Here is a 14,528-nt window from a genome sequence, read left to right as displayed (position 1 = left end):
TGCACAATCAATAGTGGCGATTGACATCAGCCTAAAGCCATCTGGTAAAACAGAGAATGTGCATGCGCAAATAAAACCAACTTTGGTCAACCTATAGGCCTGATCCACTGACATGTGAGCTAGAGGTGGTGTCAGCACCAGGGGAATAACTTGATGACTACACACAGTTTATTTCCAATCGTTGGGAAAGCAGTAGAAGCTGGTTAATGTGTCACATGAACACTACCGATCATATGACACAGGCAGAGTGGCAAGTTCCACTAGTTGATGATAAAAATATAGCCTAGCGTTAGGAAGGCAATCCCAACGGCACCTCATTTTCTATATATTGACCAGGGCCCGTAGTGCACTACGTAGGGAATAGGGTGCCATTTGGGACGCAGTAAATCTGTTGACTCAAGTTGGGTCTACCATGTTCCTCATTCTTTCTCTCGCTTTTTCATTGAGAGAGAAAAGTTTGGTATCAATTCCATTTTCCACTCATGTTCTTCAAGAGTAAGGGAAACTAATATTTCATATAAAAGCAGAAAAATATGTGCCCTGAAGAGACTGCACTACTTCTGCAATGACATAAATGGAGTAATGTGGTACAGAAAGACCATATCCTTTGCAGCCTTTACTTTTTTAAAGGATGGTATGAAAAGTTTATTCTCTCCTCTGAGGTTGATTAAAATAGGCTATTTATGACTTGAGGTGTTGGCCTTGCCAAAAAAACATTGCTATTGTACAGTGTCTCAAGGGTCCAGCCTTGCCTGTTTCAATTCCACCCAGACACACTCAGAAATATGGCAGGTGAAAACACACGGACTTACAATACAAACAACCCATAGGCCGGACACACACACACACACACACACACACACACACACACACACACACACACACACACACACACACACACACACACACACACACACACACACACACACACACACACACACACACACACACACACACACACACACACACTTCAAAGCATGATATACTGGCTACATAAATAGACTGGGGTAATTAGAATGGTTATGGTAGACCGTCAGACAGTTAAAAAAAAAAACAATTGAGTTGAACTGTCTACAGATGGTTGAGTAACATGTTGAACAACTGACCTCACTGTCATTATCCCGAGGACACTGGAGTGAGAGAGCGCCCTGACTTTATAATCTCACACCATCCTTTTATTATACTGATGTTATCAAGAAACCAATGACAAATGACACTCAGCTCATGATCATAGGATTAAGATCACCTACCAACTGCGCAAACGTAGCTCTCTACCTCTGCCAAATTAGCTAGCTCAAGATGTAACGTTACGGATAGCTAGCAAAGACATTGTTAGGGTGGAGCGAACACTACTCACAAATTTGTGCGAATGACTGCCAGTCTGGATTTCTTTAATAAAAATGCTTGCTAGCTAATTAGCAAGGCTACTTGCTAGCTAAGGTTAGCTAACTAGTTACAGACGACACATCGGCCAACTGCTGTAGTGTGGTTAACTAGCTAGTTAGCCAATTTGCTAGCTAAGCGTTAGTTGTGGGGAGTCGATTCCAAAATAATGGATTCCTCGCCCGTTGACTCCCCCCATTTCTGGTGTGAAGCTTTGATTAATCTAGGAATCGACTCCCAAGATTTAGTATTTTTGCAACAGAGGAAACCAGTTGCTGTAAACTACTTCCGGGAACAAACTCACGCAAGTTCACTAAAGTAGGGGCTATCAATGAGCAGGCCGAGCTACTCTACACGCAACAAACCGAAGACCAAACACACACTAGCATTTTTCAAAGCAAAGATAAAAGAGCACGGGGGCCGGCGAGGGAGAGTGCGCATAGCCTATATCTTGACAATCTGTATCTCACAATGTATTGTAATCTCTTGTAAATTCACTAAAAGTTGATATGTATGTATGTATGTATGTATGTATGCACACACACAGTTGGTCAGAAGTTGGGCGTACATACATTTGGTAGCATTGCCTTTAAATTGTTTAACTTCTGTCAAACATTTCAGGAAGCCTTCCACAAGCTTCCCACAATAAGTTTGGTGAATTTTGGCCCATTCCTCCTGACAGAGCTGGTGTAACTGAGTCAGGTTTGTAGGCCTCTTTGCTCGCAATGCTTCTTCAGTTCTGCCCACAAATTTTCTATAGGATTGAGGTCAGGGCTTTGTGATGGCCACTCCAATACCTTGACTTTGTTGTCCTTAAGCCAATTTGCCACTACTTTGGAAGTATGCTTGGGGTCATTGTCCATTTGGAAGACCCATTTGCGACCAAGATTTAACTTCCTGACTGATGTCTTGAGATGTTGCTTCAATATATCCTCATACTATTCCTCCCTCATGATGCCATCTATTTTGTGAAGTGCACTAATCCCTCCTGCAGCAAAGCACCCCCACAACATGATGCTGCCCCCCCGTACTTCACGGTTGGGATGGTGTTCTTCAGCTTGCAAGCCTCCCCCTTTTTCCTCCAAACATAACGATGGTCATTATGGCCAAACAGTTCTATTTTTGTTTCATCAGACCAGAGGACATTTCTCCAAAAAGTACCATCTTTGTCCCCATGTGCATCTGCAAACCGTAGTCTGGCTTTTTTATGGCGGTTTTGGAGCAGTGGCTTCTTCGTTCCTGAGCGGCCTTTCAGGTTATGTCAATATAGGACTCGTTTTTACTGTGGATATAGATACTTTCGTACCGCTTTCCTCCAGCATCTTCACAAGGTCCTTTGCTGTTGTTCTGGGATTGATTTGCACTTTTCGCACCTAAGTATGTTCATCTCTAGGAGACAGAACACGTCTCCTTCCTGAGTGGTATGATGGCTGCTTGGTCCCATGGTGTTTATACTTGAGTACTACCTTCAGGGGTTTGGAAATTGCTCCCAAGGATGAACCAGACTTGTGGTCAAAATTTTCTTTTCTGATGTGTTGGCTGATTTCTTTTGATTTTCCCATGATGTCAAGCAAAGAGGCACTGAGTTTGAAGGTAGGCCTTGAAATACATCCACAGGTACACCTCCAATTGACTCAAATGATGTCAATTAGCCTATCAGAAGCTTCTAAAGCCATGACATTGTCTGGAATTTTCCAAGATGTTTAAAGGCACAGTCAACTTAGTGCATGTAAACTTCTGACCCACTGAAATTGTGATACAGTGAATTATAAGTGAAATAATCTGTCTGTAAACAACTGTTGGAAAAATTACTTGTGTCATGCACAAAGTAGATGTCCTAACCGACTTGCCAAAACTATAGTTTGTTAACAAGAAATTTGTGAAGTGATTTAAAAACGAGTTTCAATCACTCCAACCTGTGTACGTAAACTTCCAACTTCAACTGTATGTACACACACACACACACACACACACACACACACACACACACACACACACACACACACACACACACACACACACACACACAGGACACCTATTTATTCCAGGGTTTCTTTATTTTTACTATTTTCTACATTGCAGAATAATAGTGAAGACATCAAAACTATGAAATAACACATATGGAATCATGTAGTAACCAAAAATTGTGTTAAATATAAAATATATTTTTATTTGTTTGAGATAGCCACCCTTTGCCTTGATGACAGCTTTGCACACTCTTGGCATTCTCTCAAACAGCTTCATGAGGTAGTCACCTGGAATGCATTTCAATTAACAGGTATGCCTTGTTAAAAGTACATTTGTGGAATTTCTTTCCTTCTTAATGCATTTGAGTCAATCAGTTGTGTTGTGACAAGGTAGGGTTGGTATACATAAGATTGTCTTTTACCAAATAGGGCTAAGTCCATATTATGGCAAGAACCACTCAAATAAGCAAAGAGAAATGACAGTCCATCATTACTTTAAGACATGGTCAGTCAATGTGGAAAATGTCAAGAACTTTGCTGCAAAGAAACCACTACTAAAGGACACCAATAATAAGAAGAGACTTGCTTGGGCCAAGAAACACAAGCAATGACTGGTGGAAATCTGTCCTTTGGTCTGATGTTTGGTTCCAACCGCCATATCTTTGTGAGACGCAGAGTAGGTGAACGGATGATCTCCACATGTGGTTCCCACCGTGTTGCACGGAGGTGGCAAAATGGTGCTTTGCTCCTGACACTGTGATTTATTTAGAATTCAAGGCACACTTAACCAGCATGGCTACCACAGCATTCAGCAGCGATACGCCATCCCATCTGGTTTGCGCTTAGTGGGACTATCATTTGCTTTTCAACAGGTCAATGACCCAATAAACCGCCAAGCCGTGTAAGGGCTATTTGACCAAGAAAGAGAGTGATGGAGTGCTGCATCAGATGACCTAGCCTCCACAATAACCCGACCTCAACCCAATAGAGATGGTTTGTGATGAGTTGGACCGCAGAGGGAAGGAAAAGCAGTCAACAAGTGCTCAACATATATGGGAACTCCTTCAAGACTGTTGGAAAAGCATTCCAGGTGAAGCAGGTTGAGAGAATGCCAAGAGTGTGCAAAGTTGTCATCAAGGCAAAGAGTGGCTACTTTGAAGAATGTCAAATATATTTAGATTTGTTTAACACTTTTTTGATTACTACACGATTCCATATGTGTTATTTCATAGTTTGTCTTCATTATTATTCTACAACGTAGAAAATAGTTTTTTTTAAAGAAAAGAAAAACCCTTGAATGAGTATGTGTGTCCAAACTTTTGACTGGTACTGTATGCATGTATGTGACATATTTGGCTATTAATTAATATTGCTAAGCTATTCTTCATAGTGCCAGTGAATTGAAGTTGAATGTCGCCAAATGCATCAGTTTAATTAGGTCTAAAATGTGCAATAAAAAGTATTTTGGCTATAGCTTATTTAAAGAAACCCTGGCTGGCTGTTGATATCCTAGGGCAGGGCTCTCCAACCCTGTTCCTGGAGAGCTACCTTCCTGTAGGGTTTCCCTCCAACCCCAGTTGTAACTAATCTGATTCTTATCATACAGCTAATTATTGAATTAGATGGGCTAGATTAGGGTTGGAGTGAAAACCTACAGGAACGTAGCTCTCCACGAACAGGGTTTGAGAGCACCGTCCTATGCAATAGATTGCAAAGCTGGACATCCCCGCTAAACTTTTTAGAAATGGCAAGTTCACTTTCTCATTCATAAACGCATCTCTAGTGAAAATACAGTTCAGAAGTTCAAATCAGCAAGATTGGGGGGGATTTTTATAAGGAAGGATGTCTACCATGGATCGCTAAAATAATGATTATGATCACACTTCAATTGAAATATTATGGATGGGGACACCTACACATGGCAGCCAAGCACGAGTTGGTGTAGCCTATTAACTTCTAGAATGACTGAAATATCTTCATGTCTAGAAAAAAAACTCCATGATTCCATCATGAGTCAATTCAATTAAAAAAATTAAGAATTACAGGGGGTCAGTTTGAAAAAATGAGGTGTGTATTGTCCCCTTAAACAATGTGCATGCTTGGATAATAATTACATAACCAATGTCTCTAGTAATACCGGTCCGAATAGGGCTATAAAGTGGCAAAGAAAAGGCTTAGAGTAGAGTGCGCCACGTGTGTGTGCTCATCCATTTCTGCATGGTCAGAGTTGACTCCAAAAATCCTGTTGTGTACCACGAGCTAACGTTAGCTAGCTAGATTTGATTTTAATGCTGAAGGGTATTGACACACCCGTGCATCAATCTAAGTAATATTGGTGCTAACCGTGTGTTATTGGATGCTAGCATGCTAGTTAGCTACGGCGTCATAAGACACGGTGCACTGGGTGGGTTTCACGGAAGAATACCGTACCAAGTTATCTAGCTGAATAAACTAAGTTTGAGCCTATTCCTGGAAACATTGAACCACTGTAGTTTACATCAATTATAATTTCTAAGTGGAAGTTGGAATAGTTATATTTGAGTGTTTCAGCAAATGGTTAGTGAGGGAGGCCTTGCTTTCTCGCTTACCCAGTTGTTTAGTTAATTTCCATTCCAATCTCCTTTGCATTAGCGTAGCCTCTCCTGTAGCCTGTCAACTATGTGTCTGTCTATCCCTGTTCTCTCCTCTCTGCACAGGCCACACAAACGCTTCACACCGCTGCCACTTTAACCTGGTGGTCCCAGCGCGCACGACCCACGTGGAGTTCAAGGTCTCCGGCAGCCTCTGGAACTGCCAGTTTGCGGCCAACAAGGCAGAGTTCATCTCAGCCTATGCTACCCTCCAGTCCCTCAACTTCTTGGCGCTGACGGAAACATGGATTACCACTGAAAACACTGCTACTCCTACTGCTCTCTCCTCGTCTGACCACGTGTTCTCGCATACCCCGAGAGCATCTGGTCAGCGGGGTGGCGGGACTAGAATCCTCATCTCTCCCAAGTGGACATTCTCTCTTTCTCCCCTGACCCATCTGTCTATCTCCTCCTTTGAATTCCATGCTGTCACAATCAATAGCCCATTCAAGCTTAACATCCTTATCATTTATCGCCCTCCAGGTTCCCTTGGAGAGTTCATCAATGAGCTTGACGCCTTGATAAGTTCCTTTCCTGAGGATGGCTCACCCCTCACAATTCTGGGTGACTTTAACCTCCCTACGTCTACCTTTGACAAATTTTTCTGCCTCCTTCTTTCCACTCCTCTCCTCTTTTGGCCTCACACTCTCACCGTCCCCCCCTACTCACAAGGCAGGCAATACACTTGACCTCATCTTTACTAGATGCTGTTCTTCTACCAATCCCACTGCAACTCCCCTCCAAGTCTCCGACCACTACCTTGTATCCTTTTCCCTCTCGCTCTCCTCCAACACTACTCACTCTGCCCCTACTCAGATGGTATTGCGCCGTCGCAACCTTCGCTCTCTCTCTCCTGCTACTCTCTCCTCTTCCATCCTATCATCTCTTCCCTCTGCTCAATCCCTCTCCAACCAATCTCCTGATTCTGCCTCCTCCTCCCTTTCTGCATCCTTTGACTCTCTATGTCCCCTATCCTCCCGGCCGGCTCGGTCCTCCCCTCCTGCTCCGTGGCTTGACGACTCATTGCGAGCTCACAGAACAGGGCTCCGGGCAGCCGAGTGGAAATGGAGGAAAACTAGCCTCCCTGCGGACCTGGTATCTTTTCACTCCCTCCTCTCCACATTTTCTTCCTCTGTTTCTGCTGCTAAAGCCACTTTCTACCACTCTAAACTCCAAGCATCTGCCGCTAACCCTAGGAAGCTCTTTGCTACCTTCTCCTCCCTCCTAAATCCTCCTCCCTCCCCCCCCCCTCCCTCTCTGCGGACTACTTTGTCAACCATTTTGAAAAGAAGGTTGACGACATCCGATCCTCGTTTGTTAAGTCAAACGACACCGCTGGTCCTGCTCACATTGCCCTACCCTATGTTTTGACCTCTTTCTCCCCTCTCTCTCCAGATGAAATCTTGCGACTTGTGACGGCCGGCCGCCCAACAACCTGCACGCTTGACCCTATCCCCTCTCTTCTCCCTTACCTCACCTCGCTCATCAACTCATCCTTGACCGCTGGCTACGTCCCTCCCGTCTTCAAGAGAGCGAGAGTTGAACCCCTTCTCAAAAAACCTACACTCGATCCCTCCGATGTCAACAACTACAGACCAGTATCCCCTTCTTTCTTTCCTCTCCAAAACTCTTGAGCGTGCCGTCCTTGGCCAGCTCTCTTGCTATCTCTCTCAGAATGACCTTCTTGATCCAAATCAGTCAGGTTTCAAGACTGGGCATTCAACGGAGACTGCTGTTCTCTGTGTCACGGAGGCTCTCTGCACTGCTAAAGCTAACTCTCTCTCCTCTGCTCTCATCCTTCTAGACCTATCTGCTGCCTTTGATACTGTGAACCATCAGATCCTGCTCTCCACCCTCTCCGAGTTGGGCATCTCCGGCGCGGCTCACTCTTGGATTGCGTCCTACCTGACAGGTCGCTCCTACCAGGTGGCATGGCGAGAATCCGTCTCCGCACCACGTGCTCTCACCACTGGTGTCCCCCAGGGCTCAGTTCTAGGCCCTCTGCTATTCTCGCTATACACCAAGTGACTTGGCTCTGTCATATCCTCAAATGGTCTCTCCTATCATTGCTACGCAGACGACACACAATTAATCTTCTCCTTTCCCCCTTCTGATAACCAGGTGGCGAATCGCATCTCTGCAAGTCTGGCAGACATATCAGTGTGGATGACGGATCACCACCTCAAGCTGAACCTCGGCAAGACGGAGCTGCTCTTCCTCCCGGGGAAGGACTGCCCGTTCCATGATCTCGCCATCACGGTTGACAACTCCATTGTGTCCTCCTCCCAGAGTGCTAAGAGCCTTGGCGTGACCCTGGACAACACCCTGTCGTTCTCCGCTAACATCAAGGCGGTGACCCGATCCTGTATGTTCATGCTCTACAACATTCGCAGAGTACGACCCTGCCTCACACAGGAAGCGGCGCAGGTCCTAATCCAGGCACTTGTCATCTCCCGTCTGGATTACTGCAACTCGCTGTTGGCGGGGCTCCCTGCCTGTGCCATCAAACCCCTACAACTCATCCAGAACGCCGCAGCCCGTCTGGTGTTCAACCTTCCCAAGTTCTCTCACGTCACCCCGCTCCTCCGCACACTCCACTGGCTTCCAGTTGAAGCTCGCATCTACTACAAGACCATGGTGCTTGCCTACGTAGCTGTGAGGGGAACGGCACCTCCGTACCTTCAGGCTCTGATCAGTCCCTACACCCAAAGAAGGGCACTGCGTTCATCCACCTCTGGCCTGCTGGCCCCCCTACCTCTGCAGAAGCACAGTTCCCACTCAGCCCAGTCAAAACTGTTCGCTGCTCTGGCACCCCAATGGTGGAACAAGCTCCCTCACGACGCCAGGACAGCGGAGTCAATCACCAACTTCCGGAGACACCCGAAACCCCACCTCTAAGGAATACCTGGGATAGGATTAAGTAATCCCTCTAACCCCCCCCAAAAAAGATATAAATGTACTATTGTAAAGTGGTTGTTCCACTGGATATCATAAGGTGAATGCACCAATTTGTAAGTCGCTCTGGATAAGAGCGTCTGCTAAATGACATAAATGTAAATATATACACTACTGTTCAAAAGTGGGGTCACTTAGAAAGGTCCTTGTTTTCCATGAAAATACACATGAAAGGAGTTGCAAAATGAATAGGAAATATAGTCAAGACGTTGACAAGGTTATAAAGAATGATTTTTAATTGAAATAATAATTGTGTCCTTAACTTTGCTTTCGTCAAAGAATCCTCCATTTGCAACAATTACAGCCTTGCAGACCTTTGGCATTCTAGTTGTCAATTTGTTGAGGTAATTTGAAGAGATTTCACCCCATGCTTTCTGAAGCACCTCCCACAAGTTGAATTGGCTTGATGGGCACTTCTTACATACCATACGGTCAAGCTGCTCCCACAACAGCTCAATAGGGTTGAGATCCGGTGACTGTGCTGGCCACTCCATTATAGACAGAATACCAGCTGATTGCTTCTTCCCTAAATAGTTATTGCATAGTTTAGAGCTGTGCTTTGGGTCATTGTCCTGTTGTAGAAGGAAATTGGCTCCAATTAAGCGCCGTACACAGGGTATGGCATGGCGTTGCAAAACGGAGAGATAGTCTTCCTTCTTCAAAATGTATTTTACCCTGTTCAAATCTCCCACTTTACCACCACCAAAGCACCCCCAGACATCACATTGCCTCCACCATGCTTGACATATGGCGTCAAGCACTCCTCCAGCATCTTTTCATTTTTTCTTCGTGTCACAAAGGTTCTTTGTGATATGAACACCTCAAACTTAGGAAAAAAGTGTTATGGACACACAAATCTATCTTCCTCTGTCCAGTGTCTGTGTTCTTTTGCCCATCTTAATCTTTTCTTTTTATTAACCAGTCTGAGATATGGCTTTTTCTTTGCAACTCTGCCTAGAAGGCCAGCATCCCGGAGTCGCCTCTTCACTGTTGACGTTGAGACTGGTGTTTTGCGGGTACTATTTAATGAAGCTGCCAGTTGAGGACTTGAGGCGTCTGTTTCTCAAACTAGACACTAATGTACTTGTCCTCTTGCTCAGTTGTGCACCGGGGCCTCCCACACCTCTTTCTATTCTGGTTAGGAGCCAGTTTGCGCTGTTCTATGATGGGAGTAGTACATAGCGTTGTACGAGATCTTCAGTTTTTGGCAATTTCTCACATGGAATAGCCTTCATTTCTCAGAACAGGAATAGACTGACGAGTTTCAGAAGAAAGTCCTTTGTTTCTGGCCATTTTGAGCCTGTAATTGAACCCACAAATGCTGATGCTCCAGATACTCAACTAGTCTTATTGCTTCTTTAAATCAGCACAACAGTTTTCAGCTGTGCTAACATAATTGAAAAAAGGTTTTCTAATGATCAATTAGCATTTTAAAATAATAAAACTTTGATTAGCTAACACCACGTGCCATTGGAACACAGGAGTGATGGTTGCTGATAAATGGGCCTCTGTACACCTATGTAGATATTCCATAAAAAAAAAAAAAATCTGCCGTTTCCAACTACAATAGTCATTTACAACACTAACAATGTCTACACTGTATTTCTTATAAATTTGATGTTATTTTAAAATGGACACAAAATGTGCTTTCTTTGAAATATAAGGATACTTCTAAGTGACCCCCAAATTTTGAGCAGTAGAATATATATTTTTTAAATAGCCATCAAAATCTGTCCGTTTAAGCTAGAGTTTTTTTTGGCATGGGCTGCATCTCAATCCGTATCCGGCAATGTGGGCCTTCCGCATCTGCAGTGGAAGATGGCTGAGCTACAACTATGTTTGTCAGACCATGAGACATACCAGATATCGGTCTTCTCACAAAAATGTCTAGTGTCCAAGCCCCACGGGACTCATCTGAAGTCAGCAACGTGTATCTCACAATGTATTGTAATGCCTCATAAATGCACTAAAAGTTTATATATTACACACACACACAGATCTTTCTTTATTTTTACTACCTTCTACATTGTAGAATAATCTTGAAGACATCAAAACTATGAAATAACACATATGGGATCATGTAGTTACCAAAAAAAGTGTTAAATCAAAATATATTTTATATTTGACATTCTTCAAAGTAACCACCCTTTGCCTTGATGACAGCTTTGCACACTCTTGGCATTCTCTCAACCAGCTTCATGCGGTATGCATTTCAATATACAGGTGTGCCTGTTAAAAGTGAATTTGTGTAATTTCTTTCCTTCTTAATGCATTTGAGCCAATCAGTTGGTGTTGTGACAAGGTAGGGGTGGAATACAGAAGATAGCCCTATTTGGTAAAAGACCAAGTACTTATTATGGCAAGAACAGCTCAAATAAGCAAAGAAAAACGAAAGTCCATCATTACTACGACATGAAGGTCAGTCAATCTGGAAAATTAAGAACTTTATTCTTAAAGTTTCTTCATGTGCAGTTGCAAAAACCATCAAGCGCTATGATGAAACTGGCTCTCATGAGGACCGCTATAGGAAAAGAAGACCCAGAGTTACCTCTCCTGCAGAGGATAAGTTCATTAGAGTTAAATGCACCTCAGATTGCAGCCAAAATAAATGCTTCACAGAGTTCAAGTAACAGACACATCTCAACAACTGTTCAGATGGAACTGCGTGAATCAGGCCTTCATGGTCGAATTGCTGCAAAGAAACCACTACTAAAGGACACCAATAATAAGAAGACACTTGCTTGTGCCAAGAAACATGAGCAACGGACATTAGACCAGTGGAAATCTGTCCTTTGGTCGGAAGAGTCAAAATGTGAGATTTTTGGTTACAACCGTTGTGTCTTTGTGAGACGCAGAGTAGGTGAACGGATGATCTCTGCATGTGTGGTGTGATGGTGCTTTGCTGGACCACAGAGTGAAGGAAAAGCAGCCAACAAGTGCTCAGCGTATGTGGGAACTCCAAGACTGTTGGAAAAGCATTCCTCATGAAGCTGGTTGAGAAAATGCCAAGCTGTCATCAAGGCAAAGGGTGGATACTTTGAAGAATCTCAAATATAAAATATATTTAGATTTGTTTAGAACTTTGTTACTACATGATTTCTTGTGTGTAATGTAAGTCGCTCTGGATAAGAGCGTCTGCTAAATGACTAAAATGTAAATGTTATTTCATAGTTTGTCATCACTATTATTCTACAATGTAGAAAATAGTAAAAAGAAAATCCCTTGAATGAGTCGGTGCGTCCAAACTTTTGACTGGTACTGTACATACTTTACAGCAAGTAACAATAATTGTCCATTGAGAAATGTCCTCCACAGATACATACACTACATGGCTAAAAGTATGTGGACACATGCTCATCGAACATCTCATTCCAAAATCATGGGCATTACTATGGAGCTGCTATAACAGCCTCCACATTTCAGGGAAGACTTCCACTAGTTGTTGGAACATTGCTGGGGGGACTTTCTTCCATTCAGCCACAAGAGCATTAGTGAGGTCGGACACTGATGTTGGGCGATTAGGCATGCCTTGCAGTCAGCGTTCCAATTCATCCCAAAGGTGGTCGATGGGGTTGAGGTCAGGGCTCAGTGCAGGCCAGTCAAGTTCTTCCACACCAATATCAACAAACCATTTCTGTATGGGCCTCACTTTGTGCTTGGGGGCATTGTCATTCTGAAACAGGAAAGGACCTTCCCCAAACTGCTGCCAAAGTTGGAAGCACAGAATCATCTACAATTGGGGTAAGTAACCCTGTTCCTCGAGTGCCTCAGGACTATTCCAACTAGGCACCACACCTGACCAACCGAGCTAATTGATCATTTCAGTGACTGACTAAATTCCACACACCTGGTCCAGGTTGGTTAAATCAAAAACCATTAACTAGCTGTGGCACTCCAGGACCAGGGATGCCTACCCCTATTCTATAATGTTATTGTATGCTGTAGCGTTAAGCTCTCCCTTCACTGGAACTGAGGGGCCTAGCCCGAACCATAAAAAACAGCCCCAGACGTAATCCTCCTCCACCAAACTGTACAGTTGGCACTATGCAATGGGGCAGGTAGCGTTCTCCTGGCACCCGACAAACCCAGATTCGTCCGTCGGACTGCAATGGTGAAGCGTGATTCATCACTCCAGAGAACCAGTTTCCACTGCTCCAGAGTCCAGTGGCGGTGACCTTTACGCCACTCCAGCCGACATTTGGCATTATACATGGTGATCTTAGGCTTGTGTGTGGCTGCTCGGCCATTTCATGAAGCTACCGAGGAACGGTTCTTGTGCTGAAGTTGCGTCCAGAGGCAGTTTGGATCGGTGGTCCCGTTCTGCGAGCTTGTGTGGCCTACCACGTTGTTGCTAGACATTTCCACTTCACAATAACAGCTGACCAGGGAAGTTCTAGAAGGTCAGACATTTGAGGAACTGACTTGTTGGAAAGGTGGCATCCTATGATGGTGCCACTAGCTACTGCCAATGTATGTGTATGGAGATTGCATGGCTGTGCGCTCGATTTTATACACCTGTCTGCAACTGGTGTGGCTGAAATAGCCGAAACCACTCATTTGAAGGAGTGTCCACATACTTGCGTATATATAAACTCTGGACAACTTGCTAACTTAGCTAGCTAGTTTTAAAAATCAGAGGTAGAGTTGACAATTAACCTAGCTAGCTAGGTTAGACGTAGCTAGATAGCTAGCTTGCTAACGTTAACTAGCCAGTCTTGGTGGATATGCCAGCTAGGTAGCTAATGACCGCTATTATGGGTAAAGAAAGCCGACTTACACCTCAAGAATCCTATCACCCTTTGATATGCCAGCTCGGTCCGCCGCCCCTCCAGGCAAAACAGCACTGACATGCTGAAGAGGGGCGTACAATTCCCCATTAATGCTTCGCAGTTGTCCTCCTTCGCTAACTTGTCCACGAACGTTGAATCCATATCCTGATTCCGACTTTACAATTCTAACCATCCGTGGACCTGACGTCACCTGGGTAGCATTTTGGTCTCCGGTACCGACTACCGAACCTGCAGCGGGTCCATTACTGGAAGCCGAAAGGAGAGCCGACCGAATTTCATCGACTTCAACATCCGCCATCTTCTACTCAAAGCCGTACCCCCTCCAGTCTGTGTCTAGCGGATTCAAAACAACAGAGAGTTCGATTCATCTCGCCTGTGTACGCGTGTTTTGCACCGGCTGAAAGATTACTTTCGATTTGAAATCGGGGACGGGCCACCTCCTGGGCGTGAATCAAGTGCCCCCCACTGTCATATGGCAAAGTCGGCTCAGAACCAAAGTGACGTAGAAGCATTATGTTTTCCCCTGGTTTTAATGCCTATGGTTTTCCTATGCAAACGTGATTACAATTCAACCCGGCCAGCGTAAAATAACTCCCTCAGAAATACACTCGACTAGGTCCTTGTTATTAACCCGCCCCTCGATCGCATCACGAGACCCCATACGGAGATAGAGTACAACTCACAAATGTGTACCATAAACAAAGCAATGCACCAGTATAATTTACTATCGACACACAACCTCTTGAATTGCATTTTTAATTTTTTTATGAATGCAAAATTATTTGTAAATATGGATAAAGGTG

At 44.3% G+C, this 14,528-nt stretch overlaps 1 protein-coding gene across 2 annotated transcripts in view; it reads right to left on the bottom strand.

Moving 5' to 3' along the window:
- The window catches only part of LOC106588177 (sorting nexin-27), a 58,701-nt gene extending 44,638 nt beyond the window's left edge, over window positions 1-14,063 (bottom strand). For both annotated transcript variants that reach the window (XM_014176902.2, XM_014176901.2), the window contains exon 1: window positions 13,713-14,063. In XM_014176902.2, the coding sequence (XP_014032377.1) occupies window positions 13,713-14,023 (311 nt within the window). In that variant the 5' untranslated portion in view covers window positions 14,024-14,063. The remainder of the gene's footprint in view (window positions 1-13,712) is intronic.
- Between the last annotated feature and the right edge of the window lie 465 nt (window positions 14,064-14,528).

This window comes from Salmo salar, chromosome ssa27, assembly GCF_905237065.1.
Source record: "Salmo salar chromosome ssa27, Ssal_v3.1, whole genome shotgun sequence".
Classification (NCBI taxonomy): Eukaryota; Metazoa; Chordata; class Actinopteri; order Salmoniformes; family Salmonidae; genus Salmo; species Salmo salar.
The sequence above is the reverse complement of the archived record's forward strand: the minus strand, read 5'-3'. Positions and strand labels throughout refer to the sequence as shown.